Genomic DNA, 12,294 nt, shown 5'->3' with positions numbered 1-12,294 from the left:
TTTTTTGGTTTTTCTCCGGTACCGGGAACCGAACTCACGACCTTGCGCTTGCCAGGCAGGCGCTTTGCCGTTGAGCTAAATCCCCAGCCCCGAGATAGGAATATTACTGTGTAGTCTTCATTTTCCTCTATTTCGCTTGGATGTGTGGTAGATTGTGGCATTTGCTACTCATGTATCTTCTTAAGCCAATTATGTGCAGCATTGACGAGTTACTGGTGGTGCTCTTACTGCATTTGGGGGTTAAGTAAAACTGATGATCGAAGTGAAAAGATTCTTACTGTTAAGGTCTTTAAAAATGGAGTATGATTTTAAGGGAATGTATTTGAGAACTTCTTATACAGTAGAAATCTGTGGCCTGGTTGTTTTTCCTCTCTTTTTAAAAAACGTTATAATAAAAATATTAAAAAGGAAATTTGTTACTTGTATACATTAACTATATTATATATTTTATATGCAGCCAAGACAGTTCCTCTTCACTCAAAAAAAAAAAAAAAAAGAGCACCAGAAAAACAAACAAAACATGGTGGGCTGCAGGTTGTATACACCTGCCTATCTCCTGTGTGATTTACTTGGCCTTAAAATTATTTTTAGATGCTGTCGTCAATTACATCTTCAGAGCAAGAGTTAGAGCATTTAAGAAGAGAAAATAGAGATATTGAAAATGTATGTTTCTTCTCTTGGAATCTTTGAACTTATTTTTGGCATTATGGGTTGCCCAAAGATTGGTTTTCTAAGATTACTTTCATCTAATGATGTGGTTATGCTCTTAATATGCTGTATAGTTACGTGAGTTGATCCAGTTTTATATTCCTCAGTATCCTAATTTTGCATTATGAGGATATATCGTGAAAGGAAATCTTGGATTTGTTGACTCTTCCTTCTTTGTTCCATTACCAGCTGAGAAGAGAACGACAGCATTTGGAAATGGAACTAGAGAAGGCAGAAATGGAACGATCTACCTATGTTACAGAAGTCAGAGAGGTACTTAGAATTTTTCAACCTTGTCTCTCAATTTAAATTAAGTTTATAATGGACCGGTAGAACAATTCAGTGTAAGCTGTTTGTGGAAGAGCTTCCGAGTAGCAGACAAAACACGGGCTTTGATAAGGAGATCAATCTTAAAACTCTAAACTTCATTGCAGCTGAAAGATCTGTTGACTGAATTGCAGAAAAAACTTGATGATTCATATTCTGAAGCAGTAAGACAGAATGAAGAGCTAAATTTGGTAAGAAGCTTGTTCTGCACTGGGTACCAAGTAGGCTCTGGAAACACTTGTGTTGACACGTGGAGAAACCATCCAAACTTTGTTCCTTGCTAACCATCTATAGCTTGGCATTTTATAAATTTTAAGATAATCTTATTCTGGATGACTGCTAAGATGATCTTTCTTTTGTTGACTCATAAAATGATTCTTTTCTCAGCTCCTAACAAATGGCATGTTTGGCTTTCAACTTCTTTTCAAAGTTTCCTGCATTTTTATGAAGCTTACTTTCTTGAACAACATTATTTTTAGCAAATAAAGAAACAAAACAAATGATTGGCTGAATTGTGAAGATTCTTTTCTCAAGCTGTCATAGTTAACTGGCCCTCTCATTTTCTAACCTGGGAGACAATTACTGAAGGTTGAAAATGCCTGCTCTTCATTCTAGGGTAGTAGTCCAATCCACCTTATTTTTCTAGACTTCCTGTAAATTACAAAACACAAGAGCTTGTGAAGTTCTTTATCAGCATATTATTTTGCACATAGTAATCCAGAAATACAGACTTAGAGGTTAGTTAAATGTCTTAAGACATGATTCCCTGCATTCCAGTTCTTAAATTTTCTAGAAATTTATACTTACTGTTGACAGACTTAGCTGTGAGATGGGTGTGGCTGCCTTCTTCCCTGTTTCAAACATGTATTACATCTTCTAACTTGAAAGTTGTTATAGCACAGGATAAGCTTTTTTAAAAAAATAGCAGAATATATTGTATGTTAGAGAAATTACAGTAAATATTTTCCTTACCCCAGATTATCCTACCCAGCTTGGAACTTTCTTATTAGCACTTTACATGTACCAAGGAAAATTTTCAACTCATTCATTTGTGGTTGTCCTTCTGTGTTATGGCAGTGATCCATGAGAATCAGCATATTATGGGAAATATATATAGAGCACTACACATACTTTTATTTTTTAAATATAATATTTGTCTTATCAATACTTTAGTTGAATTCATGTCCACTGCAGTGTAAGATGAGTTTTATGTACATGTTTGCTATTCACTGCCTAGATCAGGACTAAGATATACCATTATATACCACTATTATAACCTGTAACACGTTTTTAAAAAAATCCTCTCTAACTAGGTGTTGGAGACTTTGGTTTTAACTTTGGAGCTCAGCCTTGCATCAGATACACAGGATTATAGGTTCATCTGCATTTAGCCCAACATTCTCTTTGTTGTTTGTTTTTTTTTTTTTTACTGCTCTACTTCTTAACAGGAGACCAAATTAAGTGGTACTCCCCACACCCTTCTTCTCTTTTGTCTTAAGTTTGGAATCTTTATTTGTTCAGGTTAATTGTTGCCACAGTTTAAGTTAAAATAATTTTGCCTGTGGGACTTCTTTGTTTTGGGGCTGGGAGACTGATCTCTGTGACATAGAGGATTAAACTCAGGATTAAGTGAAGAAGCAAAGCCTGTTTTGGTATTTAAGAAGCGTTCCCCCACATAAGATTTCCAGGTTGGAATTCCTCCCATTCACCATCCCTCCCACTTGTACATGTTGCTGTCTTACATTTTTCCCTTTTAGGTCCCCAGAACAAGAAAGTCATGCCTGTAGATGGGGGATGGGAGAGCTGACTGGATGTGCTCGGTATTTTGAGGGCAACATAGTGCATTTCCCTTATGTCTAATTAGAGCAATTGTCAGAGAAGAGGCAGTGGGATTTCCACGCACTATAACTGTTAATAAAGTGGTTTTTGAGGGGCCAGGGATGTAGCTCAGTGGCACAAGTGCCTGCCTGGCAAGCATAAGGTCCTGAGTTCAACTCACTACCAAAAAAAAGTGGTTATTGAGAGTTCATGCTTAAGACATTCCTTGTTGATGTATTTTAGATCAGTATGGTCTTGCACCGCTCTTCTTATTGAGGTCTTTACAGGACAGTCAACATTTAGGTTTCTTCATCTTACTGAATTTGTTATCTTCTGTTCGGTGTCTTTAAAATATTGTACAAATGAGTCTTTTAAATTGAGCTATATAAGTTAAGAAGGCCTTTAAAAACAGTGAAATTTCTATTTGCCTTTTAGTTTGAAATAACTTCAATGAATACTTTATGGATAGTGATTCTTTTGAAAGGCTACCGGAATTTGATGGTTTTGTTTTTGGATTTGCAGTTTTCTACTCTAAACTGTAGTTCACTTCCGTAGCTTTTCTTCTGTTTAGCTCTACAGATGGAAACATCTGGTGCAGCATATTGGCTAATCCACTGTGCATAACTGTTAGCAATCCCATTCTTTTGTATTCATTCTTAATCCTTAGGGTATCAGCATAATCAAGGAAGGGTGCAAAGTAAGTGGTGTTTTTTATTTTTACAGTTGAAGACACAATTAAATGAAACTCACACAAAACTTAAAACTGAACAAAGTGAAAGACAAAAGGTAGCAGGTGACTTGCACAAGGTAAGGCACTGATAGACGGGGAGGGTTGCAGTGTCACGAGCCTGTGTTGTCCCTCATATCTTAGTCAACGTGCTGTCAATTCTGGTCTTGTTCTTTTGCATCCCTTATAAATTGAAGCTGTTTATTGTGTAGTTACTTCATTGGAGCTAAGCTTTGCCGTGCTTTTTCATTTTTTAAATTCACCTCATCGCATTTATAAGATTTGAAATTTAATTGCAGTTATTTAAATTTGGTTATATTTTTTTTTTCAAGACTATATTTGTTTGTGTTAGCTTAACATTTCTTTGTAGTTCCATTGTGATACTTTTAATGGTATGGTTCATACACATTTTCTTCAGAGCTACTTGTGAGCTATGGGAGATACAGTCATTAGCAAAAAAAGTATGTCACTTTCTTGAAACTGCAGAATCAAGGGGTATGCACATCTAAAATTTTGATAGTTACTGTAAACCAGGAATGATTTATACTTTTCCCAGCATGGTCTGAGAGTTTCTGTTACCTGCACCCCCACCGGTATTGGAGACTCCAAACATTTAAATATTTGGTATTCTAGCCAGGGATATAGCTCAGTGGCACAACATCTGCATGCTAGCGCGAGGTTGTAAGTTTGATTCCCAGCACAAACAAATAAATAAATGGTATTCTAATAGTTTTTTAAAAGTATCTTATTTAAAAGCTGTATCACCTTTTAAAATATGAAATATTTTTGTTGATTATGTTTGCTTAAACCTTACGATTGTTGTCATGCAAAAGTCTAAGAATTACAAGTGCTTCATTTTATTGTAATATAGATAAAGTGTGAATTTAAGAAGTTTGCTTTAGAGGAGAAATTGACGCATGATAACACTGCCAAGGTTGAGTTCTGAATTTACTTGGATAGGTTATTTTCATTTCTGACCTCTGGAGAAAAATAGGAAACAGGCAATTTTAGCCTAGCAATGTAGTTTCTCAAAGTCCTTTCAGAATATTAAACAGATGCTCAGTGGTATAGACTGACAGTGTTAATTATGACACCTGAAACATGATGACAGCAGCTGTCACTTGCCTGTATCTGTATAATAGAAGTACTGTGAAACACTTGATTGGAAATGCACAAAATATTTATTGACTGAAAAAGTTAGCAAAAGACTTTGTGAAACAGACAAACATAAAGCATCATGTTTCTACTTATAGAAACATGACAATATATAAAGAACAAGGCCATATATAAAGCCCATTTATATAAAATTTCCTGGCAGTTTTCTCTAAGTACATATTACATACGTAGAGGTCTAGACTAGGAGTCAGCAAACCCATGGACAATGTTAGGATTTGTGGGCCACATGCAATCTCTTGAATATTCTTGTCTGTTTCATTTTTTAAAAACGTTTAAAAATATTAAATATTAGATTTGAGCTGTACAAAAACATCCTAGATTTGGGTGACCCCTATTCTAGACTAATACTATGTAAAGATCAACCATGGTCATTTCTTATTTAAAATTTCTATATACAGTTTTCAGTATTTAAACTTTCTGAAATAGTGTGCATATGTTTTCATAATCTGGTAAGGGATGTAGCTGTTGTCAATTTGTATTGTACTTTCAGAGGACTCTAATTTTGTACAAAACATACAACTAAGCATACTTCTTATATGTATTGCTTTTCTTACAGGCTCAACAGTCATTGGATCTTATCCAGTCAAAAATAGTACAAGCTGCTGGAGATACTGTTATTGAGAATAGTGATGTTTCCTCAGAAATGGTATGAGTTTTCTTCAGTTTGCAGATTCTTAGGCCACTTACCTTATAAACTATGTGAATAATACATATTTGCAAGATCCATCTCTGACTTTAAAAATGGGCTTTTGCCAGTTGCGTTGTACCTTTTCTGTTTGGTTGGCTTTTTGTAGTGTCAGTACACAAACCCAGGGCTTACATGAGGCAAGCCTTCTACCATTGAGCTAAACCCCAACCCCTGTGTTCCACATGGAATTGAAAGTTCTATTCAACATAGTCTGTCTCCACAGTGCACTGTTTTCATTGCTATTTGTTTTACTTTTCAGTTTAGTCAGATATTGTGTCCATTTTTAAGATCTGTGTGGAGAGGTGCTGTGGTGTAGTTCTTAATCAAGGGTATAGACTGTGGATGTAAACTGCTTATGGATGAATTCTAACCTGGTTACTTAGTACCTTCATATGTGACTAGGCAAATTCCTAGTTGCTCTGAGGTTTGGTTGGGCCATCCATACAAGGTAATGATACTAGTTCCTGTCCTGTGGGGTTGTTGGCAGGAATAAATAAGCTAATGTGTAAAATACTGGGCTGGGATGTAGCTTTTCCCTAGCATGCATGAGGCTTCCATCGCCAGTGAGGGGGTTGGACTCAAGTGTAGATGCCTACAGTAGTGGACCAGCACTCAGAACTGCTGGCCACCCAAGAAGGGCTCTTTTAGCTCTGATTTACTGGAGAGACTTTTTAAATTTTTTTTTTCTGAAAGGAAAAGTAGATTTATTTCTGATACTCATAGATTGTAGATTTTACCTTTTGTGGCCAAGAACAGAATTTACTACAGCATAGTTTTCTTTTGATGCCAACTGGTTTCTTTGATGCCAACCAGTAGTTAACATTTCTCTATTTGGCTTTTGCTGGTGCTAATTTTTATGTCATTTTTCAAAATTTCATGTCTGTATTTGAAATAATAAGGTATTGTCTGATTTTAGTTGCTCACTCTTTCCCTTGTGGTTTTCCATCACTGCTCTCTCCTTCCCAGGAGTCCTCTGAGAAAGAGACGATGTCTGTAAGTCTAAATCAGACTGTAGCACAGTTACAGCAGTTGCTTCAGGCTGTAAACAAACAGCTCACAAAGGAGAAATGACACTACCAGGTTTGGGTAAGAATAAATGAAGTATTGCTTTGTATTCATTGATGCAGTAGTGAGTGAGAGATAGGTGTGATTTGTATTTACCACAAATCAAGAAAATTTGCTTTACCAAAGGAAATACTCCCTTATTTCTTTCAGAACTTCCAGATGGCAGCCTTTACCTTCTGTACAGTTTTATTTCCATCTTGTGCATAGTTTGAAGGCCTGTTAGTGTGGAAAGGACAAAACTTTAGCTTTGCTAAATTTGATCTTTACATCAAATAAACTCTTGTGGCTTGGCACCCCAGGGTTGTCTGTTGCCATAATGCCTACAACATCATTAGCTTCTTCTGACCTTGGTCAGGGGAAGTATTTGTGTATCTCCTCCTTCCCCCTTTGTTCATGACTTCGTAAAATGAAGTGACCACAACGTTTTTACTGATGATTGCTGAAAATCAAGTCATCACATTTTTTTTTAAACGGGAAAAGAACACACAAAATTTACTGCATACCTGTAGGAGTATTAGACTTCCTTATTTGTTTTTGTAGGTTCTTTTCATGCCTGAACTAAGGGTGTTAATTGAGGATAAATCTATCATTAACGAAGTTATAAGCTTTTATTGCCTGGATTACCTTGAAAAGCTCAGATATTAATTAGCACTTAAAGACTTGTATTTTAACTGGTGAATACAGATTTTTTTTGTTGTTACCAGGGTTTTACTGATTCTTTTAATGACTTAAATTATGCTGCCTAGAGTATTTGAGTACCCTGAAGATGTCGGATATTATTCTCTTGAGTCTGTTTACGAACACCTCAGGTATTATTCTTTTGAGCCTCTTTACTTTAGAAGAATCATGTTGTTCTGTAGACCCAAAGAGGCAACTCATTGAATTGTGCCTTTCAGAATGCATACCTAAGACTGATGCCTTTGCACAGGCATCAGAGGTAGGTGAGGTGTCTTGAAAAAGATGATAGGCCTTGTCCTACTTTTTTTTTCTCATTGCAGAGATAAAATATCCGACACTCAAAGTTAAAGGAGAAAAGGTTTCTTTCGGCTCATAGTTTATCGAGGTTTCAGTCCATAATCTCTGGCTCCAAGGCAGGGTGATGTGGCAGAGGAGCATCGCAGAGGAGAAACAGTACATGCCAGAATAGGGCAGGCAGAAGGCAGCAAGTGACCATAGCAGCTTCATTCTGTTCCTTTATATTCTGTCTAGGCTACCTGCCCTCAGGCTAGGTAGCACTCATACTCAGAACTATGCCAAACAGGTCAGTGGACTAATTCAGTAATCACACAGCCTAGATCTGGTCACCTGTGAGCAAACCCCACCTGTGACTGCATGAGGCGTTAGGGGGACATGGAGACACAAGCCATAACAGACTTCCTGAAGTTGTAGGGTATACCTTCTCGCTTCTATAGGTTCCCCCCTCTGGCCTATTTCAGTACATGCTTTTCTTTAAAATGCTAATTTAGGTCAGTTACCTTTCAGAGGATTTGTAATAAACCCTTCTCATTCTCTTAAGTATCAGCAGTAGTAATAACACCTCATCTCAGTCTTTTACCCTTGTGAGCTAACCTCTCCAATCTGTGGAGTCCCACTTCTGCCATATTACCCCTCTCCCAAATTGGGGATCAGCCTGTTTTCTGCTTCTTGGTGCAGCTCTTTCTTCTCTCCTTCCCATAGCTTCAGCCTTATTCTCTCTAGATGCTCCTGCTGTCCAGTCTTGAAAGTGTGCTCCATATGTCTTACTTTAGTGTTGTTTCTCCTTCAGTTCAGCACACTTTTTCATTTCCCTATTTAACAAAGATTCCTTTTTTAAAAAAATTTTAAACGAGATCTCACTATATAATTTAGGCTGGCCTTGAACTCATTTTGTAGCCCAAGCCGGCCTCCAGTTTGTGGATCCTCCTGCCTCAGCCTGCAGAGTGCAGGAATTACAGGCGTGCACCACCATGCCAGGTGCCAGGATTCTTATAATAAGAAACATCACAGTATTGACTTCTTTCCTTCCTGTTAATTCCTTTATCCATTTAGAATGGCTTCTTCTGCCCAAAGCAACCACTTTTGGTGACATGTAATAGTTTTCTAAACGTGGATCTAGTCTAGGCCCTTCATGGCTTGTGATGTGATATTAGAAGTGTGTATGAACTATGCTAAATGTGCTGACGTTGGTCAACAGGGCTTGGTATTATTAGAGGAGGGCTTCGGCTGTAGAGCATCAAAAATTACAAGATTGCCAAATACCTCTTGCCTTTAGACCTTGTGAGTATTTATTGATGGATAGAGAGTTGTAAATTTCTGAGTCTGTTTCTAACGCTTCTCACTATCCTTAGATTGACATTCTCTTGAGTAGAACTAATAAAAAATGGGTTTGCAGTGTTGGCCTCTTAAATGTTGGCTCACAGTGTAAAATATTTACCTAAAAGTTTGTGAATCCTGAAAAAGTATTTTTTGGTTACCATGACCATGAATTGCTTTGAAAGGGCTGTGCTATGTCAAGTGGAATATGTACAAAGAAAATGTGTTCTGATTTGGCTTTTGTTGCTTTATTTTAAAATGGATTTCTTTCTGATCTTTTACAGAATGAAGTAATTGGGAATCTGTTCAATTGAGGATAGCAGAAGGCACTGTATTATATTTTGCCAAATTAAAGCCTTATTTATGTTTTCACCCTTTCTACTGTCAGAAACACTGAACACAGTTTTGTCTTTTCTAATCCTTGTTAGACTACTGATTTAAAGAGAAAAATTTAAAAAGCCAACTCTGTAGACACCTTCAGAGTTTAGTTTTATAATAAAAACTGTTTGAATAATTAGAACTTTACATTCCTGAAGATAAAATAAACATGTAATCTTTTACCTTATTTTGTTCAATTCAGTTGTTCAGAAGATCAAAGTGGTACAGACAATGTAAAGTTTAACATTTTAATACTGATGTTGTACACTGTTTAACACTTTTGGGGGAGTAACTGCCTCTGACATCAACTCAAGAAGACACTTTTGTTGCTAATGTAATCGGTTTTTGTAATGACAGTCAGCAAATAAAGGGATGCTTATTATTCAAACTTGAGTTAGTGTAATTGTCGTTGTGCTTTACCGGAGTCCCTCAGCCCTGCAGGTGAATATGTCTTGGAACATAGTTAATTGCAGCTGTCAAGCAAGATGAGTAGTCTTGTTGCCTAGGTAACCTTTCCATGGGAGCTGGGGTCCTCTCTGGTGCTGCACTCTGTACACTGAGGCCAGGGTTCTGGGGTTACAGGAAGGACAGAGTGAGAGTTAGGCTTTCAGACTTAACACCCCACTCCCAGTTTAGGAGTGCTCCTTTGTTTTTTCTGTTAGTACTGATTTTAAACTAATAATAGTAAACCTTAATTTTCCTTTGCAGTTATTGTATTTCAGAGTTTACATGTGTTATCTTTGTTGTTGAACATTTTCTAAAATAATTCAGTAAAACACTGCTGTCTTCAGATGACAAATATTTTGTGCCATTGGGTACTACAGTAGCTTTTAGGCTACAAAATGGCATCACTCTTGTTTCTTGAACATAGCAGTCATGCTTCTACCAGAGGGACTATGCACTTTGTTTTCTTTGCTAAGAACTCTTTTGTATATCAAGACTGCTCCTTGCCAGTGGTGACTGCCTTGGGGATTCAGGTCAGCTTGGCTGTTCGGTGCAGTCAGCCCCTTGGAAACTGTTCTATAGGCCTGATAGTGTGGCATCAGCCTCTTTCTTCTTTGCTTTGCCATTGCCTCTAAAAGTGCTCTTGTCCACCACCTGAAACACGGAGATTCACCATACATCATATGACTTCCTACTACTCTGCTGTCTTTTCAGAGATGAGATTCTCTGAATTACATGATTATATTATTTTCACCCTCTCTGTATTTTTGTATTTTTTTTAATAAAATAATTTCTTGGGACTTCTGGGTCTTAGCCTAACCTCCTATCAGTTTGTCCCTCTCCCTCAGTATCTCAGCCACACTCATGCACTTTTTGCCTCCCAAAGTAGAGGAAGTTTATGTCCTTGTCTATCCAGTTTGGCACAGCTATAACTTCTGATGATTCTTGCATACATTTATGTTAGACTTTTTGTCACTGGCACTTGCTTCAGTTTGGCCTGCTTCTTCACTCCACAGTCACAGAGGAAAAGCTCATCACACTCCCATTCCGTGCTTCCACTTCCCAGTAGGTTAGATTCCCAGTGCTGTAGTTGCACTGAGTGAAGAAGGCCTGACCAGCCTCCTTCTGCACCAATCCCCAGCTGGCTACCTCCCCCACCTGCCTACAAGGAGTGTCACTGGAGCAACTTTGACACCTCCAAAGAGACTGGAGAGATGAGGAGGAGAGGAAGAAGGGTGTTGTACCCTTCAGCTGGGTGTGGCAAAGCTAGTCTGTTTCCAGAACAGTGACCCTGTGTGAGGCATCTAGGCTGGAGCTGTCCTGCCAGTGCTGTGCTCCAGCAGCGGGAATTACCAAATGTCTAGCTGTGGGTCAAAGCTGTGCTCCCCAGAGGGTGGAATCAAATGCTTCCACTTGTCTTGCATCCTGGGACAGAGACTGCATGCAGGCACTGCCACATGTGAGGTCTGCTCCAAATAGTCCATGTGGGAGAGGCGGTGACTACAGAGGGCTCCACTAGACCTGCAGATGAGTCAAGAGAGGATTGTTCTTGACCCCACTCTTATCTTGTCCTGAGAATGCAGGACAGTGGAAAGTTAAACAACAGGTAATTCCTTGAAGCTACTGCTAAGACCAGCAAGCTCATCTCAGCTGAGGGCAGGTGGGAAATGAGTTGTTAAACTGAGCTGCACTGGACTTATATTTATTGAAGATAAAGGACAACTGGGGATCTGTTCAGCATGTGCAGAGATGAGGGAGACTGTGAAGAGCAAATAAAAGATCATGGTTGGGAAAGGACACAACATTCAGGCTATTCCACAAATTGATAGATTTTTCTCATTTCATTCAATTGTTTGTCATCTACACTATCTTAGAAAATTGGACATTTCATATTCTTTAACAGAATTCTTTTAATAGCTGATATCACTTGTACAGATTATCATGTCAGACCAACCTCCCCCCAACACATATGTGCACACACACCCTGCTTGGGACAGGGCCTCACTGTGTTCTTTAAGCTGGCCTTCTCTTCAGTACATAACCCAGTCTGGGCTTAAAATCATGGTGAGCTTCATGTCTCAGCCCTTCGACTGCTGAGATTACAGATACGTGCCATCATGCCTGGCTTCATATCAGACATTTTAAAACAGTGATTAGTTCACTTAATTTTTACAAAATCTTCTTGGGACAGAAGAGTACTTACATCCTCATCTTCATTTTATGGATAGGGAACCTGAGGGACAGAGGATAACTTTGTAAGCTCTCAGCCTCAAAGAGGAGCCAAGATTCTAATCCTCAACGTAAGCTACCAGGCTTGATTGCCATATTTAGATTCATTTATATATAAATATATATTCCTATATATGTGTATAATTATAAATATGTTAGAATTTCTCAAACTACAAGTAGAAAATAAGTAATTTTCATCATAAGACTATTCCTGATGTTAATATATATTTCTCATTTTTTCTTAATTGTATTTTCTAAGGGAATATCTACCTCAGTGGTTCTCAGAAGTGGGTTCTGTAGACTACTGGGCTTCCCCACAACCATTTCCAGGGGCTTTCAAACTCACAACTTTCAGGGTGAGATATGTTTTCCTTTTTGACTATTTTGACATCTTTGTTGATAGTGTCTCAGCAAGTCTCAGACCAGACTTTAAATGGTGTTA

General features: G+C 38.0%; 1 protein-coding gene across 5 annotated transcripts in view; it reads left to right on the top strand.

Moving 5' to 3' along the window:
* The window catches only part of Ktn1 (kinectin 1 (kinesin receptor)), an 83,057-nt gene extending 73,485 nt beyond the window's left edge, over window positions 1–9,572 (top strand). For 3 of the 5 annotated variants that reach the window (XM_013521984.1, XM_013521983.1, XM_005399233.1), the window contains 7 exons: window positions 592–663; window positions 898–981; window positions 1,143–1,226; window positions 3,577–3,660; window positions 5,313–5,402; window positions 6,411–6,530; window positions 9,086–9,572. In XM_013521984.1, the coding sequence (XP_013377438.1) occupies window positions 592–663; window positions 898–981; window positions 1,143–1,226; window positions 3,577–3,660; window positions 5,313–5,402; window positions 6,411–6,515 (519 nt within the window). In that variant the 3' untranslated portion in view covers window positions 6,516–6,530; window positions 9,086–9,572. The remainder of the gene's footprint in view (window positions 1–591; window positions 664–897; window positions 982–1,142; window positions 1,227–3,576; window positions 3,661–5,312; window positions 5,403–6,410; window positions 6,531–9,085) is intronic. The other 2 variants (XM_005399234.1, XM_013521982.1) reach the window with 1 other exon arrangement.
* The last annotated feature ends 2,722 nt before the right edge of the window (window positions 9,573–12,294 follow it).

The sequence above is a fragment of the Chinchilla lanigera genome, unplaced genomic scaffold (genome assembly GCF_000276665.1).
Source record: "Chinchilla lanigera isolate Chin_1 unplaced genomic scaffold, ChiLan1.0 scaffold00065, whole genome shotgun sequence".
In the NCBI taxonomy this organism is placed as follows: domain Eukaryota; kingdom Metazoa; phylum Chordata; class Mammalia; order Rodentia; family Chinchillidae; genus Chinchilla; species Chinchilla lanigera.
This window is presented reverse-complemented; position numbering and strand designations above follow the sequence as displayed.